General features: G+C 40.9%; 1 protein-coding gene and 1 long non-coding RNA gene across 3 annotated transcripts in view; one reads left to right on the plus strand and one right to left on the minus strand.

Annotated features, from left to right (window-relative positions):
- The window catches only part of NLG-3 (neuroligin 3), a 249,371-nt gene that overhangs the window by 20,758 nt on the left and 203,839 nt on the right, over positions 1-24,774 (minus strand). The window contains 2 exon segments of one of the 2 annotated variants that reach the window (NM_001145736.1): positions 3,636-3,751; positions 16,189-16,386. In NM_001145736.1, the coding sequence (NP_001139208.1) occupies positions 3,636-3,751; positions 16,189-16,386 (314 nt within the window). 2 annotated transcript variants of the gene reach the window in all.
- Positions 383-17,588, plus strand: LOC100578354. Its single transcript, XR_001704168.2, has 3 exons — positions 383-598; positions 16,138-16,353; positions 17,374-17,588. It is a non-coding gene; the product is annotated as an uncharacterized LOC100578354 (long non-coding RNA).

Here is a 24,774-nt window from a genome sequence, read left to right on the forward strand (position 1 = left end):
TTACGTGGACAAACAACGTGTGGAATATAGAGTGCATTTTTTTTATCATATACATCCAGGATAGAATAATGGAATGATTTATAAATTATTACGTATCGAAATAATACAGAAATTCTCTGTGTTCTTTTACTTTTGTTCATTTTTTTTATTGTTATTCGTTGATTATTATTTCGATTGAATTTGGACTGGCATTTAGAATATTTTAACAACTGTAACAATACCGAAAATTAACGTCGTGAATATTTAAATTCGCGTTTAATTTATAAATATATATATTATTACATTTGTATAATATATATCATCGCATTTATTGTTGTAACGAATCATTGCAATATATAAATTAAATTGAAAATTAGAAATATCGTCGTATTATCGTATATTATAAGTTATTCATCGTGTTATTGTACGTGTACGATCGACGAAGATCGCGCGTGTTTATATACGCATGTTTATATAAGTCGTATACATATCGTATACATATCGTATACTAAGTCGAAGTTCGTACGGCGACGACCTCTAATGTAAAGGCATTATTCCGTGTTGGACTTTCGACGCAGATACATCGGAGCGCGACGCAATACGATACGAAATTAATAAGGTAAGAGAAATAATTTATTCTTAATATTTATTACCAACCAACATTTGATATAATTAATTAAATAATAACAATCGCGTATCTCGTTCGTTTATTCGTTAAATATTCATATATTTATTCTTCGATATTATGCACGTGTATTACGATAAATATTCGTATTTTATAGTTCGTTTGCGGTAAAGAAAGAAGAATGTTCGCGAGTGTTGCTCAAGATTCGAGGGAAGCGTACGCAATGATTGAATCGTGTAATATTTCGTGTAGACAAAAGCGTGTAATGGTTCCGCGAGCAAACGCGCGTTACAAACACGTTACTCACGTTCACAGATGTACGTATTCCAATATAAGGTGAATCAGCGATTGGTAAACGCGAATTCTGTTAACCGTGAACCGTAATGACGATGCACCGATTCGCTTTAATTCGGCCACGCGCAAATGAATCGCTTTAGAGACTGTAGCAGGGCCCTGTAATCGCCTTTGGAAATTCTGCTCGAGGCAGACCTCGTGGTAGGCTAGCCGCAATCGAATGTCGATCGTAGCTGTGTGTCGAGGAAATTTCGAAGGGGGAGAGGGGAGGGAAGGGACGAACACCTACCTCCTCCCGCGCCGTTTCGTCAATCTTGTAGCATCGATTCGTCGCCTTTAACGAATTTAATCGACGCCCTAATATGGCGGAGTGCTGGCCGGAAACGTCGATTTCGCGGAGGAGTTTCCAATTTTCGGCGGCGAGAAGGAGGCCGAGGGCGAGGAGGGGGGCGGTTTGACAATCTCGCCGGGGAATTTTTGGGGGTCGAAGTTGTGTGTGCCACGGCCTCGTTTCTCGCTCCGTGATTGGTTTCCTCTCGCCTGCAGCCCTAGCACACATTCTCGCGCAGCTAAACCGTAAAATTAGACCGACAGAGAGAGAGAGAGAGATCCTCTCTTTTCCGCGTTCGTTTGATCCCGGCTCAAGCTCGAAACGCGAACGATCGAACGAGATTTCTTTCGAATTTAATAATATTCGGATTACACGACAAATTTACAGCGAGGGCGGTTTCTATCTTGGAATTCGCGCGTAAAACGGAACGGATCCTCGATTTTATTTTCGATTCAACGACGAACGTCGTCGAATTTCGAATACTTCTCGCGACGAAAAACGCCCCAAAGTTTCCCGCTCAAATATAATTCGAATATAATCGATGATTGCCTCTCTCCCACCCCTTTCTAATCCTTCGGCCCGCAAATCCGACCGATGAAATTAATTTCGTCATTTTTCTCCCGTAACAAATTCAATCAATTTCTGGTTCGCGGCTATCGGCTCGCGTAACATAATCCCGTATCCCGTTTTCCATTTCGATCGCTTTGCTTTTCTTTTCTCTCTTTCTTTTTTTCTCTCTTTCTCTCTCTCTCTCTCTCGTTTCCACCTCTTGACAAACGGAACAACGGGTATCCAGAGGGTGGAGAATTTGGTCCGGGAAACAATTGGGCCGCACTTAGCCCGATTCCGCGTTTAATCGTTATTCTCAATCGGTTGAAAATCGAGAGGCTGTTTAGGTAGCCCTATCTAGAACGTGTTTCAACGTAGGGGGGGAACGGAGAGAAGTGGATACGTACGAGTAGTCGCGGCGCTTTTCGTATTGCCTCTTGACATCCTACGATCGAATCGAGATTCTTCTTTTTTTTTTTTTTTTTACCTTTGCGCACAGATCCCACAATCCCGAGTTGAAAATTTTCCACGGAAACGGAAATTATATACCGATCGGAATTCGATTCGGATCTTCACTCAATCGTATCGTCATTTTTTATTCTCGTAAAGTTATATTTTCTACGAACCTTGTCTGATAATCTAATAATTTCTTCGTTAAATTAGCAACAAGTTTCGAGCGCAATTCTCATTCCTTGGATGCATATTCATTGGATAGTTTGGGGACGCGAAACGAAAGTCGGAAAGCGGGCATGAATTGATCTATCGAAGGAAAAAACGCGATGTTTTTACGTCGGTTAGTTACGCGTTGAAAATTATATATCAACGATGCGTTTCAATTAAGCTAATACGCGCTGGATAGACGACGTGTCCCCTTCTCTCGCGAGAACGTTGCACGCATCTCGATACGAAAAATATCCCGCCGCCGTCCGATACAATTAAACGATATTCGCGATACACGGACGAAAATAATGTCCGACGATGTCCCATTTTTCGACAAAATGTTTTCCTTCGTGTATCTCGATTGCCAGCGTGTACCAAGCGTTTCGCATTTCGATCCCCCTATTTTTTCGCGCTCCAACGTCCCTTGCGCGCTTTTGTTCTAATCACTGTTAGCGCGCGTCCGATACCATCCAATTGTGTGCTCGTGTGCTCTTCTTTGTGCTCTCTCTCTCTCCCCGCGGTGTCCTTTTATTTTTAGATTTCCCCTCTATTTTCCCTTTTTTTCCCTTTTTTTTCCTTTTTTTTTTTTTCGAACGGTTTTTCACAAACATCTCGAAATATAAATATCCCGAACGTATCGGGCATTTGTTGTAACATTATCTCGCGTAAATCCCTACACAGATGTTAACTTTTGAAGTTTAAATATTGATTTTCGTCAAAAAATTTCACGGAAATATAATACGTATAAAATTCATGCGCACGTCCGGTTATATAATAAAAAAAAAAAAAAATAAATAAAATAAAACGCAGGATTGACGTATTCGATAAATAGTTATTCAATCATCCGGAAAATATTTGCTGTCTCTCTTTCTCTCTCTCTCTCTCCCTCCCTCGCCTTTATCCCGTACCTACGCTCCTTTATCTCCTTTTGAAATAAAAATAATTTCTCCCGAAATAACCTATTTTCGTAACGGATTTTTTAAAAACCTCAAAAACAACGTGGTGGTTGCTGTAACACGTGTGCGCGCGTAGAAAGGGAGAACGCGATAGAGAGAGAAAGAGAGAGATAGAGAGGGGGGGAGGAGAAAGGGAGGGAGAATTGTTTCTCTCACGGGGAATGTCTGACGGGGGTTTATTTGCTTCGGAGTTGTCGTTGAACCGGGGACCTTAATGTAATGCACTCCGGGCAATACTCACCCACGAGCAATTTAGATGTTTGGCAACTTGCAGAGCGTAATTTGCGGCTCCTCTCACGAGCGCCCACGGTGAAAGCGCGCTGCCAGACATTAGAACGCTGCGATGAAACAACAGACCTGCAATTAAAAAAAAAACAATGACCGGATAGACCGATTACTCGTCTTTCGTGAATCGATATAAATTTCGATCGTAATTGTGTGATAATCGTGAAACGGGTTATATTTTTCGAAGAAAAATCGAAAGGAAATACGAAAAATAGGTTAAGAATAATAACTTTTTAATCGTTGGAAAAATAAAATTTTGAATATTTTGATTGTCTTTTAGAGATTTATATTAGAGAAATTTATCGGATAAAAGTTGCATAATATTGTATAGCTCGAGATTACGCGTTTTTTTAATATCTTTTAAATAAGGATTTTAAACTATTTCAACACGATTCTTCTTCTATTCTTCTACGAAACACGCGATATGCATTACGTAAAAGAATCCCAACAGAATATCCCGTATAACAATTTATTATCGCGAAAAAAAAAAAGAAACCGATCCAATCGACCCGACAAACTTCATCTTCGCGTTACCACGAATTGATTCGAGTTACTTGGCATGAAAGGAGCGCGTGTAGCAGTTTAAAGACAGGATTCTAAATGGGCGGAGAGGGAGAGAGAGAAAATGCTTAGCCCCAAATGTTTGCCAAACAGCTTTATCCGTTTCCATAAATCATCAGCGCGAAAATAAAAAGGGAGAGGTTCCAAAAAAAAAGGAAAAAAAAGAAAATTTCGAAATCCCGTTTCGACTCGGCCCGGAAAACTGTGCATCTAAGCGGAACGCGCGACGTGCACAGCTCTCCCCGTCGCATTTCCCCGAAGGCGGTGCCGCGATTTTATCAGCCTTGATATCCATAAAACAGGATTCCTCGCGGAACTTGCTTAAATCCTGGGGCGTCGTTAATCTTCGTATCGGCAAAGCCCCGAGCTTTCGTCGGGTTACTTTATCGCGACAGTTAGCGAGGGATACATCATTATCTCGGTATGGATCCAATGATGCTGCGTCGTTTCGAGTGAGAGAGAGAGTAAGAGAAAGAGAGAGGGAGGGAGAGAGAGAGAGAGAGAGAGAGAGAGAGAGAGAGAGAGAGAGAGAGAGAGAGAGAGAGAGAGAGCAAGGTTTCGATACGTGTTTTCAAGCAACCGCCGGTGTTATCACAGTTGCGGCTGGCTTCGTTAAAGGATCGAGATAACGTTGTTTCGCCGCGGTTAGACAAAAGCGGCTTTCTCCCTCCCTCGAAGATCGGCCGGCTGTGTTTAATCGGCAACTTGGGAGTCGTTAATCTTCATATCCAGGGGACCAAAGGGTTGGCCAGGACTTGAGAGATTTTGCTTGGACGGATAGTTTGATGAATTCGTGAGAATTCCTCCTTACGTAACCGGGTTTCTAACTGTGTTTCGTTCGAGGGAAGATCGATCGAGAGGAAAGAAGGAAAAGAGAAAAAGAAAAGGAGGATATAATTTAGAGGGATTGGAGTGGAACGTTAGGATGTTACATGGCCGACCCCTTGATACCCCCAAGTTAGATAATTCTTACTTTACTCGCTAATACGCCATTTTATCCGTAATTCCTACACATATAAATTCTAAATCATTCCGTGTTCCGGGCAGCCGAGCAGGTTGAATAGGATTCTGCGCGGCTGGAAACTGGATATGGAACTCGTGTTTCATCTCGTAAAACTTTGATGAAGTTGGACGAGCTTTATTCACCTAAAACCCTCCGTTTCATCTTCGTGTTGCGTCAACTGAAATTCTCACGAAGTTTTTCCCGGTTGTGAAAGAATGTTACGAGAAAGAAAAGGAAAGAAAAGGAAAAAAGAAAAATATATATATTTCAATCGAGTTAAAAGTCTTCGAAGAAGAATCGAGCGAATTTCAATCCCTTCGAACGAATGATTCGATGAAAATTTAACCCCCGGCTGTTTTGTCACGCTTCGGTGGTTACTCGGAGCTAAAATTGAAATGGCCTGATTGTGGAATGTAGGCGGAACGGGTATTTGCAAAGCTACGCTAGTTTAATCTCGATGAGCCGAAGATAAGAGGATAATCGTCAATGGCACACGTCTCTAAGAGAACGACTCCTGTTGGGATGAAGGCTGTCGATACACATACGAGACTCTTGCACGAATAGGACGATACTTATCATCTCTCCCCCAAGTGCGTCGATCCATTAGCAGAGACTGGCACAAACGTTCACATTCAGCCGATTTCAGTGTATCCCTTTACCTTGTCAGTATATGTCAGTCACACGAAATACTCGGTGAATGACAGTTTCCCCAATCAACAATAAGTGTATTTCTGTACACGCAACGTGATCCAAAGTTATCGAACGCGAACACATATATGTATATATATATATATATATATATATATATCTACGAGATGCTTCGTTATTAATCGATACGTTTAATCTTTCTAACCTCTTCTCTTCTTTTGTTCCAGATTCGAGATGAAATAAATGTTTCGAAGTTTTACGAGATGCGATGAAAAAGGAAAAAATTCACGTTCTTTTTTTTTTTTTTTTTTCTCGCACGATAAACGGGATACTTGATAATTTTTCATGAAAAAAGATGATCTTCCGCGTTGGCAATTTCTGTTTAACCACATGGGAGCGGAGATAACTCGGTGAAGTGTTATTATGCAACGTGATTGCTCGATATCCACTCACGGGAAAATTAATCTGTCAACTCGACCATTAATATGCATACTTCCGGTTCGACAGCAAGCAAGATGGCGCATCCTAACGTTCATCAAAGTCTGCCACACTTTGAGACATGCACCTCTCGAATTTAAAACTCGCCTCGGCTTCCCGTAACTCACCACCTATATTACGGTTAATAAACGAATCGTGGCCTCGCCAACCTGCTGCCTCTCTTGCACGGTAAACTTAACAAAATCGTTGTTAGAGGGCTAGAAGAGATTACAGCTTATAGTCTTAGGCTTGTTTGCCTCTCGAAATTTGAATATTTATCGGTGGAGGGTGTTACAGGAGGCGTCACTTTCGATCGAATCTTACGAAATTTGAATCACTTTTCTTTTATTCGAGCCCTGACGTATTATTATTCGTTGTTTCATCAGGCGCGGAAATCGATCTTGCGACATTTCTCTCGGAATATTTCGTTGTGGCAATACCGTTAAGCTCGACGTATAAATTGACGCATTGCTTTTATTCGAAAACGGCGCGTGGAATACGGGAGAAAAGATTGCCGCGACATTTCATAACCAATTTCTGTGTCGTACATTATCCTGATAACCTGACACGGGTCGGGGAAAAAGGCGAGGGTCGACGTGGTAACGCGTGCCATTATCACGCATACTTCAAATTGCTCCCCTTTCTTCGAAATCCTATTCCCCCTTTCCCCCAATAAAAATAGGAAACGTTAGAAAAAATAACGAAAAATCCCTCTCATCGATTCTGACCTTTCGTACAATTTTTCAATTAAAAATAATTTCTTTTTAATTTTTTTTTTTGGGGATCGCGAAAAAATATCTGTATCTCCGCGCACAAATATATTTTTCCTTTGTTCGAAATTCTATATTTATGTTAAATTAAATATAGAATTATAAAATATATATAAAAATCCGACAGGTATTAATTTCGTTCGAGGGACGATATCGTGGCAAATATTTGAGAAACCGTTCAACGCGGTTCCTTCCGTCTCGTTCGTTCGTTCCAAGCTCATTAACTTATCAACCGTGGCAGTTGTCAGCATCGTCGCGTTTCGAGAAGACGACAATGCCTTCCCCGCGGGAGGAGGAAAACAAGAAGTGGAGGATCAAAGAGAGAGGGATATAGGAGGGGAGCAGGAGGGAGTCGGAGCAAGTGGAAGCTTACGTTCCCTGGTAATATTCATAACTCGGAAGCGGCTTACTCTCCTCTTTGTCCCTCCCTCTATCTCCCCTACGAATCTTTGGTCGATATTTAAATTAACCGGCCACTCGAACAAGTTCTCCCTCTTTTCCCGCCATTATAAATACAATCTTGAGCGCGAATATTCGCGGTCTCGCATCCTATTAATCGTTTCGTCCCTCGTTCTTTTTTTTGTCCTCTCTGCGATGAAGGAAAACTTTGGAAGAAAAACTCGAAGGTTTCTCTCACTCTTTCTCTCACTCGATCATATCGCGCTCGATTTCGTTTTCCTCCTCCGATATCAATCGGACATGGAATAAGCATCGAAGGGATTCTCGTTTCGTTTCGATTTCATTTCCGTCCATCTTGCCGGAAAAGTGCATTTTCCAGTTGCATTTCCTATCGACTTCGCCCGCCTATTAACCGGTGCCGCGATTCACGGCCGCAGCGAGAAATCCTCGATAACCAATTTATTTTCCGGACGATGATGTAACATCGTGGGGAGGGAGAAGGTTCGAGAGAGGTTCGCGCGACACCGTTCATCAATTTGTGAATTTCGGAAAAAAAAAAAAAGGAAAGGAAAGGAAAGGGGAAAAAAAAATTGTTCGGTGGAAACGATTCTAAAATTACGTATCGACGAAGGAAGCACGATAATTGCAAGGCTTGTTGAATTAATCGATAGATAGCCGAGGAGTAACGAAATGGGGAGATTTATTAGTCACGGGCTAGAATATGCAAAACAGTTACAAACAGGCGTCGAGTTATTTGTGGTTGGCTAACGATGAAAAGTTTATTTTACTTGTAGAAAAAAGAGACAGAGAGAGAGAAAGGGGGGAAAAAAATGGCAAATCGGTGCCGCATGAATAAAGAGTGACCGGATAGAAAGCGATTTTAAATAATTCATATTCGTCTCGATATAACTCGGTATAATATATTCCAATTGTTCGAATATTCGTTCTTTTTTTTTTTAAATTTGTTTTCAAAACTCGACACTTTTCATTCGATGAAAACGCCGAAAGGATTAAATTTCCTCCCTCCGGCTCAGGAATCGAAACAGTATATTGGAGAGGAAACTCGGAGCTAGAAGAAGAAGAATCAATTAAATCGATACCGGTCTCCCTTCGATTCTCATTAGCGTGCCACCTTTGAAGACCCCGAGTTGCCTAGGTTGATGGTAATAGATGCAGCGTTGCACGCGTGCATAGGCTCGTGCACGGTTCACCGGCGATACCGTACATCATTCCACGGTATCATGGTAATGGGCAGTCGAACACCGATATCGATCCGTTCCTCCGCATCTTCCGTCCTCTCGCCTTTCGCCCTTTCGTACCGAAAAGTGGCCGCGGGCGTCGTCGGAACAACTTTTTCCAACGATGCGCCTCGTTAAGTCCGCGTTATCTCGTGTTCCATGCTCTCTCCTCCCCCTACGTCCTTTTATTCCACCTCCTCTTGCCGATAACGGTTCCCATTCTCGAACCAAGTTTTCCAACCTTTGCTTCGGCTATTTGATGCCTCTTGCGAAGATGCGTCATGCCGATTAGAAGAGAGGAACAGAACGAACAATTTAAACGGATTTTTCCTTTAATTATCCATGGAGGAGACGAGAATAAAATCGTGATTTCGTGCCATGTTCTACAAAATTTCTGTTGCAATTAATATTTAATAAGGCTTGTGGAACGAAGAAAGAACGTTTGGAATTAATATTATCGGTTTTAGAATGGATTATTCACAAAAATCTTGGATTTAATATAGATTTTCCTCATCTTTATGTGGAGCATAATGGTGATTCCATGCCATATTCTACAAAATTTCTTATAATTAATATTTATTTAATAGGTCTGAATGTCTTATGGAACAACGAAAGAACGTTTGGAATCGATATTGTCATCTAAATGGATTAGTCACAAAAATCTTGGATTTAATATAGATTTTCCTCATCTTTACATGGAGCGAAAATAATGGTAATTCCGTGCCATATTCTACAAAATTTCTTACAATTAATATTTATTTAATAGCTGAATCTCTTATGGAATGAAGAAAGACCGTTTGGAATCGATATTGTCATCTATAAAATGGATTATTCACAAAAATTTTGGATTTAATATAGATTTTCCTCATCTTTACATAGAGCGAGAATAATGGTGATTCCATGCCATATTCTACAAAATTTCTTGCAATTAATATTTATTTAATAAGACTGAATATCTTATGGAACGACGGAAGACTGTTTGGAATCGATATTATCATCTAGAAAATGGATTATTCCCAAAAATCTTAGATCTAATATAGATTTTTCTCGTCTTTACGTGGAGCGAGAATAATGGTGATTCCATGCCATATTCTACAAATTCTACATTTCTCTTACAATTAATATTTATTTAATAGGACTGAATGTCTTATGGAACAACGAAAGAACGTTTGGAATCGATATTGTCATCTAAATGGATTATTCACAAAAATCTTGGATTTAATATAGATTTTCTTCATCTTTACGTGGAGCGAGAATAATGGTGATTCCATGCCATATTCTATAAAATTTCTGTTACAATTAATATTATTTAATAATATTTATTTAATAAGGCTGAATGTCTTATGGAACGACGTTTGGAATCGATATTGTCATCTATAAAATGGATCATTGGCAAAAATTTTGGATTTAATATAGATTTTTCTGGTCTTTACGTGGATACTGTTAGAGACGAAAATAGATAGGTAAAGAAGATCGTCGATATCAATTGAGATTCAGGAGCGACGATTAGCTTGTGCAACGTGACAACCGATTTTCCAGGCTAAGGGTTAATCGAGGGAAACGAAACTGGGCCGATAACATCGATTGCGCTGCACTCATGTTTTATTGAATACGCTCGTTGGCCGCTCTCTCCTCTCGAGTCGGCACTCGACCAAGAAAGAAATCGTCTCGTTGCCGACGATGCGCCACAGATTCTTTCCCCTCTCACGGTCAGAAGCGCGCGAAACGCGAAACGACCTCGTTAGCCAACCGATTTCATCCGCGCTTTTATTCGCCGTTCTTCTCTTCCTACTATATATATATATATATATATCTTGGTCGTCGAGAAACATATGGAGATGGAGATTTGCCCATGTAAGCTGTCAAGATGGAGCGTTTAACGTTCACTGGACGAAATCTGGAAGAAGAGACGCGATGAGAATGGGTCAAATTAGTCAAAGAATTATTTTCTAAGGAGAAATAATTGAGAGAGCGATTCTCTGAAATTTTAAAATATATATATATATGTCTTATGGATGGAATAATAGTATCCAAAGAATAGAAAGATGAGAAGATATTTTTCAGATAAATAAATGATTTATTTATTTTTGTTTTGGATGGCAATACGTAGACACGTTCCACAACTAAGCGAAATATACAACTCGCTGTACCTGTACCTGTAGATTCAAACTGAAATGGCATCGCAGACAGTTTATTAGTAAGACGAATGGAGCCCAAAGGATTAATCAGGGCGGTTGGATGATTTAACGGATGATTTGTAGTGTCGAATTTTGCCTGACATCCGTGTATATTCCTAATTTGCCGATTATCCCGCTTCGAAGCGATAAACAACGAGCGATCATTTAAAGGATTTCCCTTTTTTCCCTTTCTCTCTCTCTCTCTCTCTCTGTTGAAATCGTGGAAACAAAGAGGATAAAACTGGAAATAACCTGGAAATAGTTATAAGAGAATTTCACAGAGATCGGCCCATTTTTCATCCCCCATTTCCACTAGCTGTTTGCTTCGAACACATAATATAGAACCGAAGTACAATATCCAACAATACAAACCGATATTTCTACCTTTCCCGCGATTAGCGGCAAAATTAATCGGACGACCAAATTAATTGATCCAACTTTGTTGATATCATACATTCCATAGACGCGAAACCGCGAAGGTTATTGGTCTGTTTTGAAAAATGTTCATCGATTTATCGCATCAATTTTTAAAACTCTCGATTAATTTCATCGAGGATGACCATTTCGAGTATATTTTCTTCTTCGATGCGTTATATTGTATATCAAAAAGAGAAGAGGTTAAATTATAAAATTGGCTTTTTAAGATAGCCTTCGTAAATATGATCTTAATATCTGCTCGTTACTTGCAACGTTGATCAAAAGAAGGAAAGATCAAACGAATTCTTAGCAAGTTTACGAATTACAAATTGATATATAATGATATCCTTTCGACAAGCGCAACTCAACGCAAGATGAGTTATAAAATTTAAAAAAATTTATAAAGATACGTTAGTTTGGTATTTTTTTGACAAGCAACATATTGGGTTGTTTGGAAAGTTTTTTTTCATGACCAAGTCTTTTCGCAATCACGAACAATCGAATTCAATCTCTCGAATTGTTATTCATCGATCAATTCTTTTATTTTGTCCTCAGCTTCGAGTGATCCTCCAGAACACATTTTTAATGTCGAACGAAATTTTATACTGGCATAAGAGTTAATACATCTTCTCCATAGACTTGGCGTAATTTTTTTCTTGAACAGCATTCTAATCTGAATAAAATATGCTCCTTTTGGTCTTGCATCTTTATCATCACGCACGAAAAACACAACTATGAAGAATCAAACGAATGTTTTTCTTACAAATAAACCATGAAATGCCAACTTTTAAAATATGTAATAACAACTTGTGTTACACTTTTTTCAAAAAAAAAATTACTTTCCAAACAACCTGATAAAAAGGAAATCTATAGATCACGAATCACGAAACGTTCGCAAAACTAGATTAGTTCGACATCCTTTAACACGATACATTATAAAGATAAGGAAAGAATCTTTAGCATAGGACCCCCTTTTCTCGAGTTTCGAATCGATGATCGCGCAATTTGAAATTCGTGGCGAAGCATTCTGGCACATTCCCAGGCAGGGTCGAGGTATTTATATAGAGGGTGCAATCTACCCTTTGGTGGATAACAGCTGATACCGATTCTGTTTGGTCTGCCACTTGATAGAGAGTTCCTAACCGCGGGCATTATCCATTTCGGTGCCGGTTCCCTGCATAGGTTAAACTGAATGGATTAGAACCCATCAGGGAATGACCGATTAAAGGAGGCAGCGATCCGATTTCCGAGTCGATCGCCCGTGATAATTTTAACGTTTCTCCTTGACATTTAACTTGTTACGCCCGAGTTCCTCCCGTGCTTTCTTCCAGTCGATCGCGGGCCGATCTTTCCACGAATTCTCACATCCGAACGAGGCGAAAGATTATTCAGTTTTAGTACAGCGGATTAGTACTCTAATATAATTTTATAATATTAATTTTTTATTCGTTACATTTCTCCATCTCTGGAAAAGTGACAATGATAAAAATTGAAATTAGGCGTTGCATGTCGGTCAACCATTTTTCTTAACACTTATTTACGAGACGTAGTTACGGATCGTTGAACAGGAACAATTGATTTACTAGAATCACGCGTGAGTTTTTTTAAGGTAACACTTCGGGGAGGGGGAGTTTTGTCGTGCGCCTATGACAGACGGCGTGTTAAGATTAAACACTCGTGTGCACTCGTTGTTGCAGCGTATAAATCACACAAGGAAAACGTAATAAAACCTAGCCAACCCCTGATAAGCTTCTGTTAGATTCGTTAGAGCACGCGTTCCAGACACATTCACCCCTCTCTCCGGGTAATTAAAAAAATAAAAAGAAAGAAAGAAATGCATAACCTTTCGCGATACCCACGGGTTACCCACCATTCTTTTTTTTTATTTTTTTTTTTATTAATTAAAACTAAATCAATTTTCACGTCCCTGTTTTCCGCGCAAGTTTAATTTCTCCCAGTGTAATAGAAACGTGGTAAAAAACATTACAATTCTCTGGAACGAATTCTTTCTGAAATCCATCCGCGAGTCGAAAAAAGATTTCGCAAGAAATTATTTCTTGCATATCTGTAATTACTTATCGCGTATGGAAAATTGCAAAAAACAAGTTTATAATCATCAACAATCGTAATACGATCAAATCAAAGAAAAAAAAATATTTTAACCACGAGAAGAAAGAGAGACAACGATCGGTTGATTATTACAAAAACAAATAGTGTTTCAAGCCTCGTCGAAGGGCCTAGCTTTACAATTCTTCATCGACAGATAAGGATTTCTAGTGCAAATTTGTGAACGGATCTGCGTGGCATTATTTTATAATCGGCAAGAGGAAATCTCGGGGGGAAGGAGGAGGAGGAGGGTACAGGCAGACACGAATCGAGGCCCCGATTTTTCCCCATTAGAGCGATTCCACCCTCCTGAACGGGATTGCCGTCATTCATCGTTCGGGCGGGGTAGAAAACGGGTGGTGGTGATGCCATCAGCGCAAATTACACGGCGCATTTTACGTCACAAATAACGGCGTTGCGTGGCATTTGCTGGTCGCGGACTCATTAAACGAGCCTTTCCCCTCTCGTAATGCCTCTCGACGACCACCGCCGTTGCTCCGACGAGCGGCCGCGCAACTTTTACCCTCTCCTTCCCGCCCTCTCCTCTCCGCTCGTTGCCTTCCTCCCTCTCTTTTTCGCGACCTCGCGAAAGGATTATCGCGAATGGGGTGAAATTCGTTGGATGACGCGTGTGAAATCCTGTTGATCGTTGGGAGGATGTGAAACATCTCGAAAGGAAGTTGACATTTCGTGAATAATAATAATGATTTTCGTGATAGGGGATGGAATTTTTTTGTTGTTCTGTTGATAAATCTCTTTCATGTAGAAATTTGTAAATGAAAAGTTCGTTTCGAGGAATTATTCGTTTGATTAAAGAATAATTAAGGATAGAAGATTTTTGTACTTCCTCGAATAAGTTCCGATAGAAGTTTCCTTTCTTCATCGCCACGCCATTTAATTTTCTTCATGGAGTATTCTGATTGTCGTGTATATATGCGCATATTAAAGTTAATTCCATCCGAAGTCGGCGACAAGCGTTGGGAGGGTAGTTCGCGAGACGTGATCAATTAGGGATAGAATCAGCTGGTTTAACCCCCCCCATTGGCAGTTTCCAACTGTAGGGAATTATCGTTAGGTCGGGTTGGCGATAAGCTCGGAACCCTCTGGCCAGATTACTTCGTTGTTTTTCCCCCACCCTTCAAGGATCGATTTGTCTTCCACGTTGAAACACCCCCGACCGACCAACCAAGACCAACCGAGGATGGACCAACCGAGAAATGATTTTCGAAAGGACTTTAATTTTTAATTAAAATCGAAGATTCCTTACCTATGGAATTGAAGTTACAATTGTCCAGATTTTGATATCTCGTTGGCAATTAACGAAGAATTTTTAGTTTCTTCTATTTTTCAATATTTGTCAGAAGGAAAGGTAAGATTATTAAGATTCGAGAATGTTAATAATTTTCATCGATTCATGTTTTCCAGCCTTGAGAAGAGAAATGGAAGGAAATTCGACTATAGGACAAAAGAGAGAGAAATTCTCTAGCAGAGCGAAGTTAAGAACAGAGTAGATACTTCGAATTGAGCTCGAATCGAAAGCAAGAGATTCAAACGTGTCGATTCGGATCGGCGTAATTGGAAAATGAATTTAAATCTTCCGATTGTGATCACTTTCCTCGCGGAAAGTCAAACTATCTTGCGATATAAAACTGAACTATAGGATTATCCGAGGATGACACGATCGTAATAACATTTTATAGCAACACCGTCCTTTCGCTTCGCGTAGAAAGGTTTCTTTCAAGAAAGAAGGCGATAAAAAACGCGAGAACGATCTCCAAAGCGATTTTCCCGGTTACAAAGTGTCGTTGGATATCGTAGGGGTGGGCCTTTATCGGCGAATTCGAGCAGACTGTAGGGCTCGACGAGCAGACTCGAGACAGGAAAGGGTTGGCTTGAAACGAAGCTTTCGCCGGAACCTGCCTTTCTCTTCCTTTTTTATTACACGGCTTGGCCCGTGCCCCATTCACCCATTCCTTTACGTCTAACTTTAGCTTTAATCTTGGATATTCCATCGGTTATTTCTAGACGTGGTTGTTAAAAGGGTTAGTCCGTGGTCCGACGCTAATTATTCCTAACGGTCGGGCGAATAAAACACGCGCGGCCCACCCCAGACACGCTCCGAGCGGGGTGAATTACCCCGTGATTCGATTAAAGGGGAGACGCGATTCCTCTGGCTGGCCGAAGAAACCTCTCTTTTGATCCCCCCCTCTACCTTTTCCACCGTGCATCTCGCTAACTCGTGCTTTTAATATTCAAATAAACCACCCTCGCCTTCTCGATATCTCTCGTTCGCCAAACACATCCCTTCTCTCCGCTCGTCTCTCTTTTACAACCGTGGCGTGATGGATCGAAACCTGGTCGGATATGTGTTTACTCTCCTTTCGAAAACGCGTGGATTCGGATGGAATACGTGTCGAGAAATTTAACCGATTTATAAACGGGATACGGATTCGTAAACGTTATTATGAATTGCGCATTTTGACGAAATGGCGTCGTTTTTTAAAATTTCTCCGAAATCGTCGGAATCCTCCCCGAGAAACGCGTGTTTCTCTTCGGATTTTAGGACACGTTTATTTCAGTTTCTTTTTTATTTTACACGACCATCGAACGAAAAGCTTGAGTAAAGCTCTTTATTTTTGTCTTGTTTTGCTCTTAATTGAAGAAGAAGAAGAAGGAAAAGGAGGAGGAGAAGGAGAAGAAGAAAAGTACTCACCGTCTGGCACCGCGTGGCTGGTCATCAAGAAATTAACGCAGGCTGCCCCTGTACCGTGTCCAATCAACGTCACGTTCCTAGGATCGCCGCCGAAGTTGCCGATGTTCTCCTGCACCCAATGGAGCGCCGCGATTTGATCCATCAGACCGTAATTCGCTGGCGAGCGTAAGTGCGAATCCGTGTTAGCGTTTAGAAAGCCTGTAATCGAGACAAGGCTGGTTATGTTTGTTTGCCTCGCGGTTTGCGTCACGATCACCAAGTACCGTGACTCCCTCCCTAATTAGATCCGATTCGAATCGTGTTAAAAAAACCAATACTTTTTCTCTTTTCTTTTCTTATTCTAATTTAAAAACATCCCTCACATTTCGTTCGAAATTTCCTCCAATTTCCTCCAATTTCTTGGAATTTCATCATCGATGGAAATAAAAATGGATTCAAACGAGTTTTCGAGAAAATGGCGAAGGTATCGGCTTCGAAACGACTATGTTCTTGACCCAGACTGGGACTCGGAATTCCTCATCCTCCGCTTAAATCCGCTTGCAAACGCGTGTAAACGAATATATAGGGGCTCGTTGAAAAGCCGGCAGAGGCGCGAGGAACGAGCGTGGCGGGCCGCTTCAAACGGGACGAAGCCACTTGAACCCCCTCCCCGTCTGCGAAAGACATTTTTGACCGAGCGCGAAAGCCACGGCTTTCCCGCTCCTTCTTACGATCCCGCTCCATCCGTAAATACTATTTTCAATGGGCCGGTATCGATTGATATCGATACCCTCCCCGCGATATGCAAAATAGAACAGCTCGCCGTAAGGGAATAAATCGTTCGATTATTTGATCAGCGGAAACGCGGCCGAATTCGGATTCATTGCCATTTAATTGGACCCCAGAATGGTTTCCCCAGAATTTCTCGCTCGATTTTTCTTTCCATTTTTTTTTTTGATATTTTTCTTCTTCTCTATACGGATTACGTCTGAAAAATATCGTCGCCGCTATTATTAACGAATGACGCGGGCAGAATATTTTTATTCCGTTTAAAAATATTCAGCCTGGATGCACGCGATTTTTGCGAATTTTTCTTTTTTTTTTTTTTTCGATTTGAAATTTTTATTTCCCCCGATACGGTGTGTATCGTTGTACGCCGATATATAAATACCGCCAATAAGGATTTATCCGATATTTTTTTTCCAGAGTTTGCGTATCGGGGAGGGGGAGGATGGGAGAGAGGAGGCCCGGTTGGAATAAAGGGAGAAGTTTCGAAATGGGATGGAGAGACGGAGTGGAACAGGAGGGGAGGGGAGGGTAACGATAATTCAACTGCGTACAGTAAGTCAAACTTCCGAATGATAACTTGGAACATCTGTTGCGATACTTAGCGAAGCAATAAAGAGTTTAATGAGTTTCGATGTTCGAGTTAAACTTTCCCACCGGCTACCAAGTTAAGAAGCTTTAACTTGAAAAGCTCGGTCTTATTGGAGTACAATGATTGGAACCGACGGTGAAAAGATGCGTGAAACAGCATCGGAAGAAAGGAGAAGAAAGAAGGAAAAGAACAGGTATTCTTACATTTCTCATTGTGTTATATAATATATCGACAATATTATATATATATATATCTCACACACGTTGCATTAATTCACTATTACTTTTCATTTAGCTTTTTTTTTTCTCAAATTGAAAGAAGAAATTCCTCTTTGGTTTCTTTTTTTTTGGGACGAATAAACAAATAAGAGTGAAAAACGAGGAAGGGTGGAGATTCCTTTCAAAAATTCGGACAATACACTCGACACGACTCGATTCGCACCCTTAACCATTTTATCCCCCTCCCTCCCCACAGCGATTGCTCGTTTGCGCGGCGATAAACGGAATGACTTCTCTCTTGGAAATTCCTTTCGACTAAACCCCCCCCCCCCCCCTCCTCCCAACCCCGCTTTGTCCCCTCGGCGCTCGCATTTTTCCACCACTGTCGACGAGCTAGCCGAATTATCGGTTTGGCACCGGTTCCGGGGAAACAGGCGATGGGATGACGTTGACCTATTTCGCTCATCCGTGAACGGAGATCCTTTTTGCGGAGAACTGATGCGATCCCAGGAACGTACGTCACGCGGACGGGTCTCTCAGCATCGTGGATTCGAAGGGAAAAGGTTTCTCGTTTGCTTCGGAATTGCGTCGAATAATTTCGAATCTTTGTAGAATTTTTGGGGAACGTGTCTCGTTCGAGATACGTTATACTTTCTTTTCTAATTTATTAAGTTGAGTAATAAAAATCGATTTATAAATTTGATAGAAAGAATCTATTTTTCGAAATTATTTGGACTTTTTTTTTTTCTTTTTCTTCAAAGAAAAATTTTAGAAAAGGATCTAGGAAGAGAAGAGTAACGAGAAGGAAGAGAAGAAGAGTTTTTAATTGGGGATAATTTTACAAAAATTTAATACACTTAATAAAAATTGCAATAACGATATTATTAAATTTCATTCGTTTGTTTCAGGGAACGATGATACGACGAAATTTCGTAAAATGTTAAAATTCATTGGTTATTTTGCTCGTTGATGAAGCTTCGTTGAAAGTAATTAACGCACACAATCGATCTTGAAACAATAGTGTAAATTATCTCGGTGTTCGTCGATCGTCTGCAACGATATCGGAAAATCGGTACTTCCAAAACTCTCTGTTCGGCTTGGAACGAAGTTGCGAATTAATTTCAATCTTTTCAACAACAGTCTTCCTATAAGATTGATACGTTTCGATATTCACGCTTTATGCTGACCTTGCGAGCCATGTCGGGAATTCTCTCGCAATCAATTTGGATGCGACGTCTCTCTGTCGTGTACAATTCGTAGAGAAATCGACAAGAATCGAAGGTATAATCCTTTTTAATTTAAATGGTAACCCAGTTTTTCAGAAGCAGGGTTTAGCGAGTTATTGGTTTCACTTGACGTGAAATATCACCGTTCTTTCGAAGAACACCGGTGCTGCCCCTCCCAATCGAGTTAGTTTCTCAAATTTCCAAAGTGCTCGAAAGTACGATGGAAATAACGGTGGAAATTATTTTCTTCATTTTTAGAACGAAGGAACGAAAATACTTAGGAATGATATAAAACATAATTATTTAATCTTGCACGGGCAAACTCTTGCAACGGGAATATAAAAATAATAAACTCAAAAATAATTCCATTACTACGTCTACTTTTACTTGCTGCGAATAAATCTCAAATCTCAAATGGCCGTTGTACAATTTCGCTCGAATAAAACATCGTGAGAAAGAGAGAGAGAGAGAGAGAGAGAGAGAGAGAGAGAGAGAAGGTTTAAAAATACGCAATTTCGCTCCAAATAAATATACCTCGTCTCGCCGCGTTGAACGTGAAAGTGTTATGAACAAAAGAATATCGCAAGAAAAAAAGTATCGATCACTGTTTCTCTCGCTCCTCGAATGTTCCTGTTCCAAGCCGCGTTGGAAAGGGTTGAGCAAAATTTCCAGGCGAAAATCCGGGATAAAGGGATATTCAGCCACGTCTCGCCACGTACGAAGTTGGCGAAATAATTCGATGAACGGGGCGACATTAAGCGAAATTGCCAAGAATAATATAGGAATTTACATTTAATTTCGAGAAATGGAACTGGGGAGGGAGGGGAGGGATGCCGCGAGGAAAAGGGATACGCGAGGTACGTGCAACGAATTTCTTTCGACCGGAACCCGAACAATTTTCCCGGCGCACGATCGCCGATAAATTAATTTCCCGTGGAACATGTCAATTAACCGGGTTGGACTCTCTCTTCAAATTAATTCTTTCGCTTCAGGTTCGACGAAAATGTACTCCTCCGTTTATCGAATGGAGGACAGGGGAGGGGGAGAGGATTCAAAGCTGAAATTCGTGGAGAGGATTTTTAATCCTCCATGGAATTTCAGGTATTTAACCCGAGACGCTTGTTTCGACTTGTGTTTATCAGCATCTTTTTCCTCAAACGTTGAAAATTCGTCGAATCGGTTGCTTGTCTCGGGAATTCGAAAGAATATTCTCTCCGTGTTAAAATAACGGGGGGGATTCTTGGAATCCTTGAGGCGGATTGGCGAAGCGAGTGGCTTTTGAAGAGCGTGAAGAACGAAACGTAAGGATGTTAAAATATTGAAATTAATCGGAACGTTCACAGACATGGGCGCTTTATACGAGTTAACTCGTGAATCAATCTTTTGCCAAGATGCTGTGCTCTCGAATGCGGATATCGTTTGGAAAATTTTACAAAAATTCCGTAACAAACGATTTCGATGGAAAATTAAACAGTTCGTGACAGTAATTTCTTCAAACTTGTTTGATATACAAAATTGACGATTATTTTAAACAATCTTGTACGTTTCGATCAATAGTTCGTTATATTATAGGCAAGTATTGCAAAAAAAAAAAAAAAAAGAAAAAAGAAGAAGGAAGAAAAAGAATCATCGATAGTTGAAAGGAAAATTAATATTTAAAAAAAGGGAAGAATCGATTTTATAATACGCATTATCGCTTTTAAAGAGCGGTAATGAAAAGAGATAAAATTCATTTACCCGATGGGATACCGAAAGTATCAATAAATTTCGGCCAATATTCATCGATATATATATATCGGTTCGTTGAACTCGTCACCCTCAATTTCGGTGACAATACTTTGAAATAATCGATGAAAACGAGATTTAAAACAACGCTTACGCTTCTAAACAATGCCCGTTCAATATGTATACCTGATTCACAATTTTTTTTTCGGATGATATACATATATATATCGCGACTGCAATTTTCTAGGATTTTCTTTCATCCTTCTCTCTCTTTCTCTCTCTCTCTCGTACTCTCCGCATCCGATACAACGTTTGATTGATGATGTTTCCAACTGTATTACCAAACACGCATTCGTTTTAAACCTTTGATCCCTGCACCCGACCCGAATAGACGCGATAAATGTTAAACACCGCCGGTTATCCACGCGGATCGAGGCGGACAACGAAATCGAATTGCGAAAAAAGAAAAAAAAGACGTGTATCGGGAAAGAAGCAGGATAGCAAGATGCGAAAACTGAATAAAAATTTGATAGAAGCTTCTTTATCTACGTCTCTCTATATATTATAGAATTAGAATTAGAATTTTCGTTTATGCGAAATCAAGGCGAGCGTCCAAGTGTTCGTAATTACGCTCTCGATACGAGACTGCACACATATAAATTGGTACAAAATATCAATGATACGAATCGTGCACGCCACGTTTTCAGTTGGTTCGTTGATGTACGATCGACAGTTGGGGACACGCGAGTAGTTTTCAAACGGTAAAAAAAAAAAGAGAGAAAAAGAAAAAAAAGACGAAAGATGAAATATAGGGGAGAAGGAAAAAAAATAATGAAAATAGAGAAAAAAGAAAGGAGGAAAAATGGGGAGAAATAAAAGGTCGAGTTTAAAAACTCGTTTCTCGATACCTGTTCGATTTTTTATCTATTTGAAAAGGAGAAAGGAAGATGGTGAGGGGAGGGGAGAAGGGATGGTAGTTAGAGAAAGCGATGAGACTCGTTGCAACCAGACGACTAGGGAGGGGGCGAGGAGGGTGCAAAACGCGCGAAACTGGAATAGAAATAAACCACCGGTCATATCCCATTTGATATTCAACCTCCGGCGTATCTGTCGTACTGCGCTTCCGTGTCTCCTATTCTTCTCGTTACAATGGAACTGCTGAACGTTACTCGTTGATTTAAATTTTCCGGTACATGGGCGCGCACAGCCGCGGCTGGATATCGCTCCCTCCCCCTCCCTTCACCTGCCAACCCCCTCAACCGCCGCCACTTTTCGTTCGACACAAAGCGCCCCGTCATTTTTACCAGTCGAAGAAGAAACGAGGGTAAAAAAAAAGGAAGAGAGAGAGAGAGAGAGAGAGAGAGAGAGAGAGAAGGATAATAAAAATAAAAAAAAAAGAAATACAAGAGAAGTTACAGGAAGAAAGTGCTTCCTGAAACCGAGACCCTTCCGTTTCGACGAACTAACGAACTATTTGCAATCAAATTTCGATATATTTTTTTTCTTTTTTTTTTTTTCTTCTCCCTCGTGCCTTCGCCACTTTCATGCCAGTGGTTTCCGACGCTCTCCGGTTTGAAAATCTTTTTTTCCCCCTTTTTTTTTTTTCCCTCCCCCTGTTGCCACATCTGCCCTCGTTGCCACAACAACCGCTAATTGGACTTTTATTGGGCTTCAATGGGCTTCCTTTCTTCCTCTGTAGAAGAGATTGGCTCTTTTCTTCTCGCGAGAGAATGCGAGAGGATTGTTAAATCGATGGATATTTATAAGGATCAGGATAATTAAGGAAAAATTGGAAAAGATAAAGGATTGATTCCCTCCTCCAGCTATATATAGCGTTATAAACTTCTTCGTAATCGTGCGAACTTTCGCTTCGAAAAATTATTTTCGTACGAAGAAATTCTCCGTTTTATAGAGATACTCGTTCGATATCGGTTGGAGGTTTCTTGATGCAAAATCCATCATCGTTCTTCATTCCATTCGATTTTTCTCCCCCTCTCGATGAAATGCTCGAGTTTCGGAATTTTCAAACGATAAACTCTACTTAAATATTTCCCAAAAATTAGGTTTTTTTTCACGCTCGCCGTTTAGAACGTTTCGTCGTGATTAATAATCCTCCTCCAAGAAATTTTATATTTCTTCATTTCGAATGATTAAAGATGATTAAAGAGGAAATTTAAAAATGCACGAAAAATGCCGCTGATGCGCAAAATGCCGTGGAACGTAATTCAAGAAAGAGATTCCCGTTACATCGTTCCGCGGAACGATGCGCCACCGTTGCGTCACTTTGCCGGATCTAAAAGGAGGGAAAACGGAGGGAGAAAAAAGGATGGAAGATCGTGACACCTGGATTATAATACGCCGTTCCATGGGAAATTAACGTCGGCCAGGTTTAAAAATTTTGGATTTTTACGTTGTTTGGAAGAAAGAAAATTAAACGTTTCGAGAATGAAAGTCGGCTCGCTTCAGAAGAAAGCTTTCAAATCTTTCTTAATTGTTCTTACCGCCGTATGCTTTTCTTCAAAGAATTATATTATATATGTATATAAAGCAAAAGTTTCGCAAAAGGAAATGCAAATTTGTCGAGGATAAATTAACTTCACAAACCAATTTATAAAATTTTTACGATCAACAGATGCGAGGAGAGTAGTTCTTGTGCTCGTGAAAAATTCCGTCTAAATATCTCAAGAATTATAACTTATATATATATATTCTCTCTGTTTGATCCCAAAAAATAAACAAAGAAAGAGATGTGGAGTTTCCCTATCTCGAAACTCTGTAAAGAAGACTTCCATTCCATCCTACGAACAGCGTCGATCCTTAATTAAAAGGAAATTAACTCGCCTCGCGCGTGAAATCTCGATTAATCCGGGCGACCTGCTGGTTTATTCGTGGCTGGAAATACGCGTCCGCGTTTCCGGGCCGCGACGTGGCCGACCGTTCCCTCGCGCTCCGTCAGAGACGTCGAAGAATCTCTGCTGACGTAACTGGAATATATCATAGCGCGCGAGGAAGCGAGGTATTATATCGCAGGCGAGGAGAGAGAGAGAGGGGAGGGGAACGATGTCCGCCACTGTCACGGAAGCGGAGGCAGAGTGAAGAATTTAGTTTGGCGGAGAAACGGAAGACACGGCCATAATGAGTTTCCTATTAGATTCGGTTCCCACGGTTGCCTTGGTAACCAAGCCTTCGACTTTCGATCCTCCCCCTCCACCCCCTCCACCACGTAAGCAAATACGCTGCACTTTGATTTTTCTTCCCTCCAACAGGTTTTTCTTGACGCGAGAGTCGAGAGTCGCTGCAAATTTAATGGCCGAGCGGCGTAAATCCGCGGTGATCGGTTTTGAAAAAAAGAGATTGGAAAGTGTAGGGGATTTTATTTATCAAAAATAGGACGGAAATTCGACGGAAACTCTCGAAGGGTTGATTGATAATAATTAATGGCCGTGGCGAGTCGCGCATCGAGGGAGAAAATCGTGCACGATTGTCTCTGAAACTGTTGGCGGATGTCTTCCTCCGTTCTTCGATAGCTGAAACAATAGGCGGAGAGAAGGACAGGTGCGATTAGTTGGACTGTTCGTGGATCGAGATGCACGGTATGCTATGCTAATGACTGCCGGCCGAGGGTCTCGTGCACGGGTCTTGTAAGCCACGGGTCCGCGCCCGGTCCTACAATTGCCAACTTCTACACGCACGTAATTAAGGGAGAGGTTCGAAGCGCTCTAACGATCGGCCTCGCCTCTGCGGCTGCTGAATTTCCAGAAACTGGGTGACGAAAGTTTAACTCGCTGACGCTCCGATCGAAGGGATCGAGATTAATTCGAGCGTCCGTCCCTTCTCGTGGCTGGCTCGCCTGTCGGAATTTTCTTCTCGAACGACTGGACCCTCGTCGTTCGATCCTCGATGACGAGGGTGCGGTTTCTGCCCGATATTCCGACGAAATTTCGCGAGGGCGACGAGTTTCGAAAGGTTGGAGAGACTTGGAAAGTGGGGGTTATGCGTTAATCGAGGAAGGAAGGAAGTTTACGAGCTCGCCGTCCAACATCGCGCCACGGACCGAAAG

This window comes from Apis mellifera, linkage group LG9 (genome assembly GCF_003254395.2).
Source record: "Apis mellifera strain DH4 linkage group LG9, Amel_HAv3.1, whole genome shotgun sequence".
NCBI classification, from domain to species: domain Eukaryota; kingdom Metazoa; phylum Arthropoda; class Insecta; order Hymenoptera; family Apidae; genus Apis; species Apis mellifera.